This window comes from Ischnura elegans (genome assembly GCF_921293095.1).
Source record: "Ischnura elegans chromosome 13 unlocalized genomic scaffold, ioIscEleg1.1 SUPER_13_unloc_2, whole genome shotgun sequence".
NCBI classification, from domain to species: Eukaryota; Metazoa; Arthropoda; class Insecta; order Odonata; family Coenagrionidae; genus Ischnura; species Ischnura elegans.
Window position 1 is genome coordinate 5,658,740 of NW_025791658.1, and position 15,350 is coordinate 5,674,089.

General features: G+C 37.5%; 1 protein-coding gene and 1 long non-coding RNA gene across 13 annotated transcripts in view; both read right to left on the reverse strand.

The window, feature by feature from the left end:
* Positions 1-15,350, reverse strand: part of LOC124172740 (zinc finger protein 268-like) — a 405,740-nt gene that overhangs the window by 160,265 nt on the left and 230,125 nt on the right. For 2 of the 12 annotated variants that reach the window (XM_046552217.1, XM_046552219.1), the window contains exons 1-3: positions 4,720-4,939; positions 3,346-3,480; positions 496-636 (exon numbers count right to left, since the gene is read on the reverse strand). The exons of 7 other annotated variants lie outside the window; for them this stretch is intronic. In XM_046552217.1, coding sequence (XP_046408173.1) covers positions 496-636; positions 3,346-3,480; positions 4,720-4,869 — 426 coding nt within the window. In that variant the 5' untranslated portion in view covers positions 4,870-4,939. Of the gene's footprint in view, positions 1-495; positions 637-3,345; positions 3,481-4,719; positions 4,941-7,837; positions 9,697-15,350 lie in introns of those variants that run through there. 3 more of the 12 variants (XM_046552221.1, XM_046552225.1, XM_046552222.1) reach the window with 3 other exon arrangements.
* Positions 10,288-14,415, reverse strand: LOC124172744. The gene is made up of 4 exons (XR_006868263.1): positions 14,176-14,415; positions 13,889-14,060; positions 13,681-13,777; positions 10,288-10,542 (listed from the first exon to the last, which is right to left on the reverse strand). It is a non-coding gene; the product is annotated as an uncharacterized LOC124172744 (long non-coding RNA).

The following is a 15,350-nucleotide window of genomic DNA, read 5'->3' on the forward strand; positions in this document are numbered from 1 at the left end:
ATACAATACATAGGTAGGCCAAAGTAAGTACATACATAGGGTACGTCATGGAAAATATATATATACGTAACTACAATCTAATGTGTAGATGCAAGATTGTCATTTATAGAGTAAAAACATTTATCAAGAAGATAAGAGCTAACTTGTTTTTTGAACACCAAAAATCTTTTTTCCATTTTAATATTTAGTGGTAAATTATTATACAACTTTACACGCATTGCATGGGGCCCTTTCAAAGTTGCGCTTAGGTTTGACATTAAAACATGCACATCATCACAACTTCTTGTCTTATACGAATGATAAAATTTATGTGTTTTAAAACCAGTAAGGTGTTTCCAAATATACAGCACAGCATAATTAATATTGATGCATTAATATTATTAATGCTGTTAATTAATGCACAGCATTAATTATAATAATATTAATGCTGTGCTGTATATTAGGATAAATAACATTATAATTATTAAAAACTTTGTTAAAGAACTCAATTCTAACCTTATTTCCACAACTTGAGACTCGCGATGCATATGGCTGGTTTTTCTTCTCAAGCACAAGAGGTTGGAGTGAACAATCCATTTCCCTTGAAAACAGGAAGTCCAGAGAATCCGCAGGAATGTCAAAGGATGTGACGTCCATCTTTACAGAATAAATAAATTATATAGTTGTATTAGAAACCTCTAGATATAAGTTCTTGCAAGATGCAATTTCTTCTTCACAAAATATCTTCAAAGTCTAAATAGAAATTTTCATAAACCACTAAAAATTTACTTATTTTTCTCAGAGGTAGTTATTTTTGTCCTGATTACAGAAAATATCAGCTTTACAGCTTTGGGGTGTTTATAGAGAAATTAGCGTGGGCTGGGCGCTATGCATCATTTATTTGTACTACATTAAAGGAAACTGCAGCACAAAAAGGTATTCAAATGGAGTTGGGCCGTTTTTCAGCCACATCGATTTCAATTCTGCCAATAACTTCTCAATTTCATATTATGTCCACATATTATTTCATTCCAAGGTGTCTTCTTTCAAAATCCTCATTGAGAAATACCAAAAATCTGTTACAAAGCCCATAAAAATAACAATTTCACAAAAATTTTCTCATAATTCATTAATTCGAAATAGGCCAAATTCCTCAATTTTTTTGTTGATTTTTAAAAAAGTTAGTGCATTAATTTTTTCCATGAATACTTCCATTAATCAGTGTCGCAGCAAGGGGGAAGATGAAGGGGTTCTGGACCCCCCAAAATATAAAAAACACAATCACATTTATTCCTAAAAGAAAAAAAATATTGAAAAATCATGAATTTACAGAAGATGTTTTTTTAAAATATTAAGTTTTTTCGCCAATGAAAAGAGTTAAATTTAGATTTTTACACACTAATTAGTACTTGTGCACGCATCCTGTCCCGTGGTGGACCAATAGATGCGCGTGCAGGGCCTTGTGCCCAAAGTTATGCCAAGTGAAATGAGACGAGGACAACTCTAACAGAGTGCGGAATAACTTGTGAGGAAAGGCAAAACTCTGCATCTGCATGTTCCCGGCTTTCAAGAAACACTGAATGACACCCACGCCTAAGGCAAGGGCCCGGATGGGAAAGGTTACCGACCCTCGAGTAACGGCCAAGGAGCCCTCACCCCAAAAGGGTGCGTGTGAAATCCCCTTGGCGGAGACCACGGGAGGGCGGAAAAGGTCGCACCTGGGAAACCCTGTGCAGGGTGAAACTCGCCAAAGGAGCTGAAAGGGAAGGGGAGTAAGGACTCCACAGTACCGAGGTTTTAAAAAATTTCCCTCTGGTCTTAGGGAAGGCGCGCACAAGTACAACCAAGACCACGACCAGTTTTTAGTTTAGTATTCGTTTGTACGTTTTCAGTAGTTGTTCGTTATTCATAATGAATTGATGCATCATTACGTTTGATTGGGTAAAGTTATGTTCTAAACATTAGCTTTTTAACCATGTTTAAACCAAAGGCATTACGCCCCAATAGACACATAATCCAATCTCAACACCTCCACCCAGAATCGGCATTCCTAGGAATTTAAATACCCCGCTACCCAACGTGTTAATACATATGCTAGAAGTTTAGCATTCTACCTTTTTTGCAGCACTAATAGTTAGTTCTTAGGGCAGGCACGCACTAGCGCGACCACGACCTGTGGCACACGACCAGTTTCATCATTGCAACAAATGGAGCGACGTGCACTTTGGCCAAGTGAGACTCGTTGGTCGGACCCGAGTCGTCCGACCAAAATTTTTAAAATTGGTCGTCCCCGACTCAGCGGTCGTTGAGGCCAGAAATTACAAACATTGTAATGGGGTGCCACGCACTGACTCCGACTTCACTCCAACCATACCGACTGAGCAAGTGGACGGTGAATGTGTTTTGCTATCGAGGGTGTGGTCGTGGTCTGGTCAGAAGCTGTGAGACAGAGGTCTGCCGTGGTCGTGGGTAGTGTGCACCTGGCCTTAGATCACCCCAAACGAAGTACCTGTCTACCCCACAGCCATTGCTCGCTCCTGGAATCTCACCATAAGTGCTCTGCTTGACGAGTCGATGGTCTCTTGATTTCATCAAGCGGGTTTCGGAGGGGGGTGGGAACATATTTGCGTCACGTGTGTTCGAGTATTGGGTCCATAAGTTGCTTAAAAAGTGAAAAGAAAAAAACCACTCATAAATGTCGTTTAAATGGGCGGAATAGACGGACAACACCCATATTTGCCCTCAACAATACCGTATTTCTCCGAATACAGTCCCCCTCTGAATATAGTCCCCCCCCAATTTTGAGGCTTCATTTTTGAGAAAAGTTTAAATAAATGCGTTTGAATATAGTCCCCCCCTTTACTTTTACCATTGGCATTTTCGGAAAAAAAGGGGGGACTATATTCAGACATATACGGTACTTAAGGTCGTCTTAATAACCACGATGATATAAATGTTAGGAGTACATTTTGAACCGAATGTTTACATAATGGAGAGATATTTAAATGTAAGGATGAATGAAATTGTGCCGATTTTCGTATTTTAGCCCTTACCCTAGGATTGTAGCTCGTCCTTTTCTCAATATGAGGATGACATCGATTTTTTGATAGTTATTTTGATACACCGGCTTTAAAGGTGGAGCTGTAGTTGGACAATAGGGTGTTTTCCTATATTTTTTTATTTTATTTTATTCTATTGACGAATATTTAACTATGTAAATATGTTCTGTATGGGTAATGTTTATAATTATTTCCTTAAATGTCTTTTTTTTGTAACTAAACATTGACGTGCCATATATCATGGAACATGTATGTACCAAGATCTCCAGGCAAATAAATATTATTATTATTATTATTATTTACTTACCACCTTCTCTGCATGCATCCTCAACAAATAGTCCAGCGTACTCCAGAGATTGTAAGTCAAGTTCCCGTGCCTCATGACCTGACGTAGACACTCGACACAGATGAATTTGGAGAGATCATCGTCCGGAGATGAGGCCTAAAGAATTAAAAGAGTAACATGTTCAGCAAGAAGTATATTCAAAGCATTGCATACAACCAGTGACTTTGTACGCAGTCAAATACCTTCTCTGCACCACTAAAATGCATTAATAGTATAGGACGAGGAGGACAGTTAAGTAGAAAAGGATGACGTGGGAGCCAGCACATCTTAAGATTTGAATTTGACACTGCAATAAGTGACTTACAGATGAATAAGGCTTTGGGAATAGATGTAATTACAGTAAGTAGAACTTTAAAAAAAGGAGAGAAGGCTTTTACTCAACTGTACCAAACAATCTGCAATATAAACTAAACAGGAGATATACCTAGCCATCATTCCTATTCCTACGTTAATGAAAATTTAGGTTTAAAAAATTAATAAATATCTACACTTTCTGACTGCAAATTAACCTCGTACAAAGGAAAAAGGAAGTGCCCCATAGAATAGTGAAGAACCACTTCAAGGAATTGAAAACAAAACCGTAAGGGACGAGAAAGGAAATATTTTAATTGAAAACGAAACAAAGTGAAGAGATGAAAAGAATAGGAGATGGGCTTGAACGTTGACAGCTGCAGAGAAGTCACGAGTAGAAGCATTCGAAATGTAAAGCTACCCAAGAATGATGAAATTGAAATGGATCGACCCAGTTTGTAACGAGAAAGTTCTTAGAAGAGTGGGAGAAAAGAGAAGCCTCCTAAAATCGTTAGGGAGGAGACAGGACAACTTAATTGGTCACATATTATTATACACGATGGCCTGATGAAAACAATCATGGGAGATCAGGTGCAAGAGCAAGGGACAGCTCCGAATGAATTATTGCATAGAAACTAGCAATTATCCTCTAAAAATTCCAATAACTATCCTCTGTGATGAAACTTATAACGCTTACAACATGATTACAAAGGTTAGTAGACACCTGCCGCAATATTTCCGAAATATTGCAAAATTTCTGGGGTAACGATAATAAAAAGGCGATCCGTATCTCCCTTATATACAAAAACAGCGCCTAAAAGTTAAAATAATTAGTCAAAATCAAGCGTTTCGTTAAACAAATATTATGCGGTACGTCACGACACTTAAAAATATAGTCAACGAAGAATTATTCGAAGAGAAAACAAACGAACGCTTAACCCATGCCTAATTTATTTACGATACGGTTGTTGAGAACATCAATTCACATGAAAAATGGCGAAGTTATTAGTAATAATACAAGATTGTTAGGAAGACGCTACTCACTTCGATACCGTATAATTCGTTGAGTTTCTTCGCCAAAGAGCAGCCGTCCCGGAACACCATGGTCGAAAATATATCCACAAAAGGCGCCTTCTTCTCATTGCAAAACCGACAATATTCAAGAACCGACGGAATACTAGGAAATCCATTCATATTTCACAATAAACCCAGCTGGACCGTAATCACCAAACTGAATGCCCACCTCAATAACATTGCATATCATTACGCAACTGTTTTATTCACGGTAGAAAAAGGTGGCACCTTCCTCAAACGAGGAAAAGTGGGGGTACGCAACGCCAACCAAGAAAAAGAAACCGAAATTTTCAATTAAATAGACGATTAAAGTCAAAACTCTATCTAAAATTAAATGTACAGACTATTAAGTAATATGGATAAAGTGATTGGCGATAAAATTCAAAAGTTTAGCTCATAATCACTTAATTCAAAACAAAGGAAATAACGCTGAATTATGCGGATTAATTAAAATCGTCGTTAAATCAATAATTCAATGATCGATGAAGTTTTTATTTTTTAAAGGTAATAACGCTGAATTGAATCGTAAATGAATCAATACTACTTCCCAGTTTATTTTTTATTCCATTTTAAATTTTATTAACGTAAAAATAAAAGAATCAAGAGCGAATCCGAAGTTAATCTCAACTGCTCACCAACTCATTTTTTTGGTAAAGAAACTATACTGCCTCTATTGTTTGTGTAACACAATCCAGAGGGTATATTCTCCAATACTGTCCAATATAAAAAATACGTCTAATGGAAGCTCTATAGTTAAATTTAGCGCTGAACCTTGTGAAACTATCAAGCTATTGCTAAGTTAGCTCTGGGTTTGTGCGGATTGGAATGGATGGGGAAATTAGCATGGAACTTTGGAATTCCTATAGTATTGCACTATTTTTTTCAAGCGCTTCGCAGCTGTGTTTATTTAGTTCCATCCTTGACTATTGATCAAAAATGCAAATTGAAATGAAAAATAATATTAGAGTATAAAAATAACATTTTTATAAAAAATACATTTTATTATACAGAAGATTAAGGAGAAGAAGAAGTCGGCTATAAATGTAGGGAAGTGAGGACAATGATAAGGGCAGGGAAGTTAGCAAAATATCAAAAGGGAAATGGATAAAGGGATGATATAGATGTCTTAGGATTAAGCGAGGTGAGGTGGAGGGATGGGGGGGACTATTGGAGTGATGGTTATAGGGTTATATATAGTGGTAGGGAGGCAAGCCAGCAAGAGGTAGCTTTATTATCAAACAGGGGATGGGTAAGCGTGTGGTAGGCATAGACCAGGTGACCGATAGGCTTCTGGGGGAAGAAATTGAGGCATCATAGGGAGGAAGAAGTTGATGAGGTGTATGAACAGCTAGAGGAAATAATTAGAGAAACCCTGGGTAAGAAAAAGGCAGTAGTGATGGGGGACTGGAACCCCTCAATCGGGGAAGGGAGGGATGGACACGAAAAAGGAGTCTTTTGGACTAGGAATGCGGAATGACAGGGGAGAGAAAGCAGCAGAATTTTTCATGAGAAACAAATTAGTCATCACAAACACGTGGTTCAGTCATCATAAAGGGTGAAGTTACACGTGGAAAAGTCCAGGGGATGTTGGGAGATATCCAACAGACTGCATTACAGTGAGACAGAGGTTTAGGAATAGCGTGAAAAACTCACGTAGCTTCCCATTAGCGGGTACATTGTAGCTCTCGGTAGAATCATGAGGAGTATACAGTGCAGAGACCACCGCAGTGTTCAGATAAGTAAGCCAGGAGCAAAAGTGACGTAAGTAACTACTTTTATTATTTTTGGCTTGCATTAGCTGCATCACAATAATTAAACTCATCATAATCTCATCTAATTGAACTCTCAAAAGTGATATGATGTAACGGTTAAAAGTAATCGTACATATATCTCTTTTAGGTTACCTCTCGGGTAATTTTTAATTTTACGGATACATTTTTAACCCTTTCGCGCCGGACCTTCGTCGAAGGAAATTCTTCCTCAATACGAGTCTCTTGAAAGTTTTCTTTACTCCTCTGTACGAAGCCTTTCCGCGTCGACTAAAGGCAGTGGGTCCCTCCCGAAACATTTTTGGACCCAACTCGGTGGGGCGCCGATCCTTTTCCTCGGCCTCTGTCCCAGACCCTAGAGGGATTAAAAGCCCCTTCCTAGCACGAGTCCGCGGTCAACTAGCTAAAATATTAACGCAGAATATATGCAAATACTTGTTGTTCGTATCGATTTTTTTAAATTCTAAATGAATTTCGTGTTTTTTTCTGAGTGTGCAGAAATTTTAAACGAAGTTCTAACATTTATATAGACGGATTTAGTATATTTACTAGTTGTTCTATAACTCTGTTGAAATTAACGTTAGAATTTCGTTTGAAATTTCCATGTGGTCAGCAAAAAAAGATGAATTCATTTCTAGCAATAGATATGAAAAGTAAGCAACAAATATTTTTTTGGAAAGCACACTGCAAATAACAGTAGTTGACCGCGTGGAGAGGACAGGAAAGGGTCGATCTGAGCGGCCGAAGAAGGGGCTGGGCTCACGCTAAGGCGGATCACAAGGGGCGACCGCGTCCATGGGTCTATTGTGTCCGCCACGGTCACTTTTTTCGACCTGTGCCGAACAGGCGCGGCATTCGTTGGTTAGGGTAAGAACATTCAGGACTCACTGGTGTGGCATTCGTAGTTGAGGAAAAAAAATCCTCGCTGCACAGGTGCGGAATTCGGCGCGAAAGGGTTAAGAAAGTTATGTTTACTTGCAAAATACTCCAAAATACTCTTCTGAGTAAACATTACACACGAGTGATAGTTACATTGTAGAATGCAGAAGTGAAAATTTTAACTCCAAGGGCAATGATCACAAAGCAGTTCCAACAACATTAACATAATCCACGTACATACATTACTGGGAGAACATTTTTATTTATGATTAAAGTAACTAAATTGAAAATTTTCATTATTATTTTGTACATTGAAATCAGATAATAATTAAAAAGCTGGTTTGCATGATAGTACCTCTGAACATAGGCGGAACCAGGGAGGCAAGGGGGCACGTGCCCCCCCCCAGACCCTCAAAAATAAGCAAGATTTTTAATATGGTCCCATTATCATTGTGTTCGCTTTATATTACGAGATATCCTTGTGCCCCCACAGAACATAATCCTGGATCCGCCCCCGCCTCTGAATGAGAAAAGTAACAGTGATTGCATCTTGCACATGAGGAAAATAAAGACTAATTGAAATCGTAATCCTACCCATTACTTTTTCGAAGAATAATTTCTAATAGTAATGAATTACAAATATGACAGTGTAATTGTGATAGGAGCCGGTAGCATTTCATAAATAATTAACCTTTCACTATGACAAACCTATTTTTCAGGATGTTCACCTGATTTTACCAGTGTTCAGGATTTTTCCCAATTAGAGGACACCCCGTACTTGCAACTGATGCTGAACATGCATGTGCCTGGTGTGATTATACACTCCAGTCTTGGTCTTGAATTGTTTTTCACAGTGTTGGCACTTGAAAGGCCGATGGTCTGAATGGACAGAGTAGTGTACATTTAGATAGCGCTTCACAGCAAATCGTTTTTTGCAAATGCCACACTCATACAGTTTAATTTTCTTGTGGAAATTCCTTATGTGGGCAGACAAATTGCTGGGCTGTCTGTACCTCATGGGACACAAAGGACAGGCAAATCCCTTGCCAGGATCATGACATAGGAGGTGAATCCTCAAATCAGTGCTTGTCAGACACTGTTTCCCACATTTACCACACTTATGCAAGGTTTGTCCAGATTGGCAAACACCAACATGGATTCTGTATTGATTTTTGTTCAAAAACTTCTTCCCACACTTTGAACAGCAGTATTTCTTATCCAAAGAGTGGCAGTCATGATGATGCCCAAGTTCTGATTTGGATGAAAAACAAAGAAAGCAAGCACTACAAGCATATCCATTGTCCCTATTATGCACATTTTTCAAGTGCACTACCACTTGGGCTCTAGATGGGAAGTTACCGTAGCATACACTACAAATATATTTACTCTTGCTGAAATGAATCGCCTCATGAACATTCAATTCAGACTCTGTAGGGAAAAACGTGTGACATATTGAACACTTGTGGGAAACCACAGATAGATGGCAAACAACAATATGCTCACGAAGTTTTGACTTTGAGAAATGTGGTTTAGCGCAGTAATTGCAGATCACATTTCCTTGAAACGGGTTCAACTCGTTTGTTGATGTATCACGGTTGAATGTCCCAGCACCCTCTTTTGCACAGTTTTTAACATCTTCATCTTGCTTGCATAACTTCTCAAGGGCTGGAAGAGAACCAACATGACTTGGCAGTTTTTCATGAAATTTCCTTTGCTTCACTTTGTAGCTCACATCTGATACACCTGCCTCCCCACGATTATCACTTATATATTTATTTTTTACCAAAACACCATTACCGTTGTCTAAAAAATATGTGGTTAGTGGTGATGTGGCTTCACACAATTCAGAGTTTACATGAAGAGTATTATCTTTGCGCTGGGTGTTCATCAAGGCATTATCCTCAGCCCTTTTGGTTTTCAAACTCTTCAACTGATTGTTTAAATTCACAAAGCTCCTATGCTCACACTGAAAGTCATATTTCTTCACATGCCTCACCAATTTCTTCTCACTTGCAAATTCTTTTTGGCACTTACTACAACATAATCGATTCTTCAACAAACTCACTTCACCCGACAACAACTTGTACTCCTCACTTGAAAGTATTAAGTCATCATTTTGTTCAAAGCTATCTCTAGTTCCAGTTTCCGCATGTTTCTTTGAGTGAAGTCTCAGCTCCTCCCGAGTGATGAATTCTTCGTTGCACTCCAAACACCAACAGAACTCCACCTTCGACAATTCTTCTTTTATATAACTTCCAGATTTCTCTGTCATAAATGCCCCAGCCAGACTGCCTCCATCCTATGCAAAAATATTCATGAAGAAATAAATTATTGTACCTCATTTTCTGTATTTATAAATATTTCAACTACTTCCGTATACAAAATAAGAATAGCATTTAAAAAAATAGGTAATACATTTTAATCCATACTTGGGTCATTATATGAATGTCTCTTTGTGACTGTTTAGTTGTTAATAAACTCAGAATGATGTCTTGAATCTGAAAATTATAAATTTTCATGGCCGAAAAGCCAGCTAAATTTTTGAATTAAGTAAAACCTCTATATAGTGAACCTCTTTACATCTTAAACCCCCATACTTCATACCATCCCTACGGTCCTATCCCAGATAGCATGCTAAACTTGCAGCAAGCTTGCTGCAAGCTTGTCACGACAAAGTTGCAAGGTTGCAGCAAGCTTGTCATGACAAGCCTGCAAGCTTGAATCAAACCTCCTAGTTACGCTTTTTCAAACTTGCAGCAAACTTGTCGCAACAAACTTGCAGCAAACCTGTCGGAGCAAACTTGTCGCATCAAACTTGCAGCAAACTTGTCACATCAACCTTGTCGCATCAAACTTGCAGCATCAAACTTGCGGCAAACTTGTCGCAAACTTGTCCCATGAAACTTGCAGCAAACTTGTTGCCTCAAACTTGTCGTATCAAACTTGCAGCATATTGTCACATCAAACTTGTTAATGTTTTGATAAAATTAAAAAAAAACAAGGATGCAAATTGGCTTTGAGGATGTAAAATTAAAAAATCATTTTCTTGAATTCCTGTTTATTTACACATATAATTACATATTTAGAGATTTATTAAATATCTTCATCAGCCTGAACCTCGGCGTGTTTGTTCATCCTGCCAATCCTTGAAGAGAAAATAGTAATTACTCCACGTGAAATGAGGTATAATGTGTCATTTGACAAAAGCAGGGAGGTACTATCATTTGCAAAAGTCTTGCAACAAATCGAGTGGCACCACTTTCGCTCCATTCGTTACATGGTTATCTTATTGGATTTAGACCCTTATGACTCTTTCCACAAGATTGAAGCCAAATCCTAAGATCCGAGTGTCATTTGATATGTCACTCATCTTCCGTATATTCCATGGTAACACAATAAGCTACACAATGCAACCCAATCAGCACAAGATTCTTCCGCACATACACAATGGAACACACTTAGCACTATGACATGCGCTGGTCTAGGGATTTTCAATTTCAGATTATTATTATGTACATGACATACACAAATACAATTCTTCACTATGCACACAGAACAATTTATATGATTTAGATGCATAAATCACTTCCTTCATGTTATCGGATATCGAGAAATATTACTTGACGAAATGGAAAAGGCACACCTCTCAGAAATGAAATTCAACACTGTCATCACAGGGCTATCCAGCAACTGAACTATATTCATGGTGGCTTCGCACTGATCCGAAATTTTCTCCACCTTCAACTATTAATTACGTCATGCCGAACGTCTAAAGACACGAACTCTTCCTGCAGTTAGTACCTACATGACCGCAACTCCCAACTTGTTTATTCTCCAAACAATGAATCAAATACAACCGGTATAGTGATGCATCGTGTTAATCGCGCGTGTGAATGCTAGCAGTTATTCATGATGACATCGTACGGAATCCAGAATAATTCTTCGCTTCGAGAGCATTGTCAAATGTAACATGAAGCGAGGGATATGAGACTAGCCCACTTCGCCAAGGGCATACTCAGGATCATAACTGAGGGGGGTGGGGGTCAAGCCATGGTCTTGAGGGAGGGGGGCAAACCAAGTTGTGACATTAGTTTTTGAGATTATTTCCTCTCAAATTGAATTATTAATTGTCGATTTCTGGCCACCATTAAATTTGAATGACCACTATCTGGGTATAAACCTTAATGGTAGCTCAGAAGGACTCACGAACAGGTCATCGTGACACGGGAGGGAGACGTAGGAAAGTTTGAGATTATTTTTATACTCGTATTTGACTGGATTAGAGAAGTGAAAATATTGAAGAAATTACGTATATGGAACCATAGATTACTACGATAGTTCTCATCCCAAACGTTAATAATGATGAGCAGTTACGGACCTGTAAAGGAAACTTTATAACACTGGGAATCATATTCACCACTGATTCTGATTGGAGTTCCCTCAAGGGAAACGCAATGATTCGTCCTACCGTGCTAACAACGTAGGATTCCCGTCGAACGATCATTTAAATTAGAAATTGTAATTAAAAAATGCTCAAATTCAATATTTGGTATTCTCTTAACACACATGTAAAAAATAAAAAAAACTTTAAAACAAAATACAGCTTTGAGGAGGACAAAAAAATTTGGGAATTGGAGGGAATCAAACGCTCCTCCTCCGATTACAAGCCGAGAACTCTTCCACTGCGCTATTCAGACTTCAATTGTTGAGGATGGTGATTCTGATAATTTATCTTAATAGTAACATGAGCTGCTGTCATATGCTTCCCAATTGAAAGATTTTTGAACAAAATAATCACTTTCTCAGTATTTCAGTCTATCATTTGTTTATGTCTTTATAGCCTGAATACGGAGGCTTTCACATACTTTACGTTTCCGCTGGTTAGTATAGGAATATTATGATGTTGTTGCTCGAGTCGCCTGCGGCTTCGGTATCATGGTATCGTCCTTATAAGTTATTATTATTCGTTATTATGTTTCTAAATCGGTATTTGTAAATCTAATGAACAAGCTTATACATTCATTTCAAACAGAAATTCTGTTAAGATTTGCTTACGTCCTACTTGAAAGGTTTTATGAAATGAGCTGCAGTTCCACCGATTTCAATCCTGCCCTAAACATAAAACGTATTGCCAACAAACACATTTCCTAATACCATATAACCTACTTAATACATGTAGAGAAGTTAATTAATGATGCTAAGTAAGTATCATAATTATCCCTAATTCATCAGAGCATTATTTAAAAGATTGCAGGTTAATGTAATAACTTAATCATCAACGATATAGCAGCTTAGAATTATTATATGCATTCACACTTATTTAGCAGCGCAACATATTATCAAACAATACCTGTTGAAATCCGAAAATCATTGAAAAAGACTTTCAGCAGGAATTAAGCTTTCGTCGTCATATCTTGAATACGTGGAAAGGAGTACCTCTCTACCGGTTGACGGACGTCACTCTCGAGAACTCTGTTATTTATGCACGTCACGGTCGAGAACTCTGTTGTTATTTATGCAACGATTAAAGCCCATTAGCTTCACTAATTTCATATTTTTCGTGTTTGCTCAGATATTTATACGATGAAACATTTGGAATATCAAAGCTTCCTCATATCTTATGTCATAGATGTAGTATTTTAAAAATCAACTCGAGTCAATAAATGTTAACAAAAGTCCGCCATGTTCACAGTGAGCCACTCGTGATTTCCAGCTCTCTGAAAAGAGCTAAGATCACTCAAAAAGAGCCAAGCTACAAACTTATCAAAATCTCTCCGAGGAATTACCCTCGATCTTTTCTCCTGCATAAAATGCTATAATGTGTTTGGGGGAATATCATGAACATTAATTCACTTAAATGGAAGCGATCAAATCTCGAGACTGAAAAGGATTTTAAAAAACCTCACCCACACAATGACCCGTTCTCCATACATTGAACCATGAAGACTAGTGTTGGATTGCTGCACACACCCTAAAACCATACATTTTCCGGGCACAATCTTTGTGGTGCAAAAGTGGCGCCGCTCGCTTTGTTGCAAGACTTTTGCAAATGATAGTACATTGAGAAATTATTAACTGATATTCCAAAATGAATAAGCAATCAAATTTAATATTTAAGATGCCAATTGTACCCCCACATTCTCATAATGGCTGTATATGATTCAACTTCCATGGAACATTATAGATTAGTGTATACCTAACATAAGAGGGAATGGAAAATATGAAGAAAATGTCTGATGATGATCGAATTAATGTGGCAGAGAAATGAGAAGCAACAACTTACTTTCTCATTTTCCTCACTTTAGCCTGGTTCAGCCAATCACTTAAACAACCCTTCAGCGACACATCCGACGCCTCAGGGTAGATCCTTCTGCATACACCTATGAAATAATAAAAAACATACTTAATGTCACTTAATGTAATATGTTAAAAGTTCATTTCAATGATCAATTATTATAATAATCTTAGAATATCTTATTGAATGCACTCACGAAAAATAACAGGACACACAGATGTGCTGTAAAAAGATTTCTTTGCTGAATTCTTCAGCGGTTTGCCCGTTAGAGAGTACAATTCTGCCACATCATCACTTATGAGACGACGCACTATATTTTGAAGCAGTGCTCGTTCATTTTTCCCACCAACTGCTACCAAACATTGCATCTAGAGATAAAAAAGACCAGATCAATGAAGAGTTTACATGTAATACAAGAATAAAAAAATCATGTTCACAGCCAGAAGAAAAATTCATAAAATTGTAGTACGTGTGCATACTGACCGAATTCTTCTGAAGTTTGCCTGTTAGGGAATACAGCTCTGCTACATTGTCATTCTAAGACGACGCAACATATTTTGTAGAATTGCTCATTCATTTCTTCTACCAACTGCTACCAAACATTGCATCTAGAGATAAATAAAGATCAGATCTATTAAGAGTTAACAGCTAATACAAGAATAACAAAAATCATGTTTACAGCCAGAAGAAATATTCACCAAAATAATTAACACAATTGTCATGGTTAGTATGCACATGTAGTATGTGTGCACAAGTGCATATGAAATTACAAAAATCCAATCATACCAAAACTGTTTAATATTTCATTGGATAATAATCCATATGCACTTCAAAATTATGTTGTACTTGACCATTTTTATAGCACTTTGAATTCCAAACACCTACGAATGTCTGGCGAGCTCCAAATTTACATGGATTTTGAAACTTTCTTGCAAAAACTTAATTGTTCTTTCATTAAAAAATCATACATTGTTTGAATCAGGATGGTAGCACACAAATTATCATTATTCACTGACCAACTTTGGCTCAAATGAGGGATCTCCACCTATCCTATGGCAGAGTTTGATGAAATCCTCATCCGCTGTCAAAGGCAATTGGCTGAAATTCATCTCCTCCACAGTAGCATCCTTTCGCTTTGGGTCACAAGCCAATAAAGCATCTACTTTCCTCTCCAAGTGTGAAAACCCAGGTGCCATTTCTCCCATCCACATGAGGAGCTGGCTATTCTGTAGTTTTAATTTTTCTGCAACCTGTAAATATAAAATTGTTATAAATACACTAATACCGATTGATTTGCTTACTACATTAGCAGACTTGGTACTTAATCATCATAAATCCTGCCTACATGGCTATCAAACAGGTGCTAACAATAGATTTTAATATACTACTAATTTTTCTATCAAAAAACACGAGTAATTGATTACATAACAAAAAATTTAAGGATTGTAATCTTATTGCACAGAAATAGCTTAGAAACGTTTTACTTATGCCCTTGAGTGCAACATGTCTGTTAAAAATGTACTGGCAGAAATGTACGATGTATACATGGGCATTTGCAAAAAAATGTACTAAAGCACAAATCAATGGCTAAATTATAATGATAGGAGAGAGTTCAACTGATGGCTATGTTTAGAACAGCTTATTAATTGCTATTATTC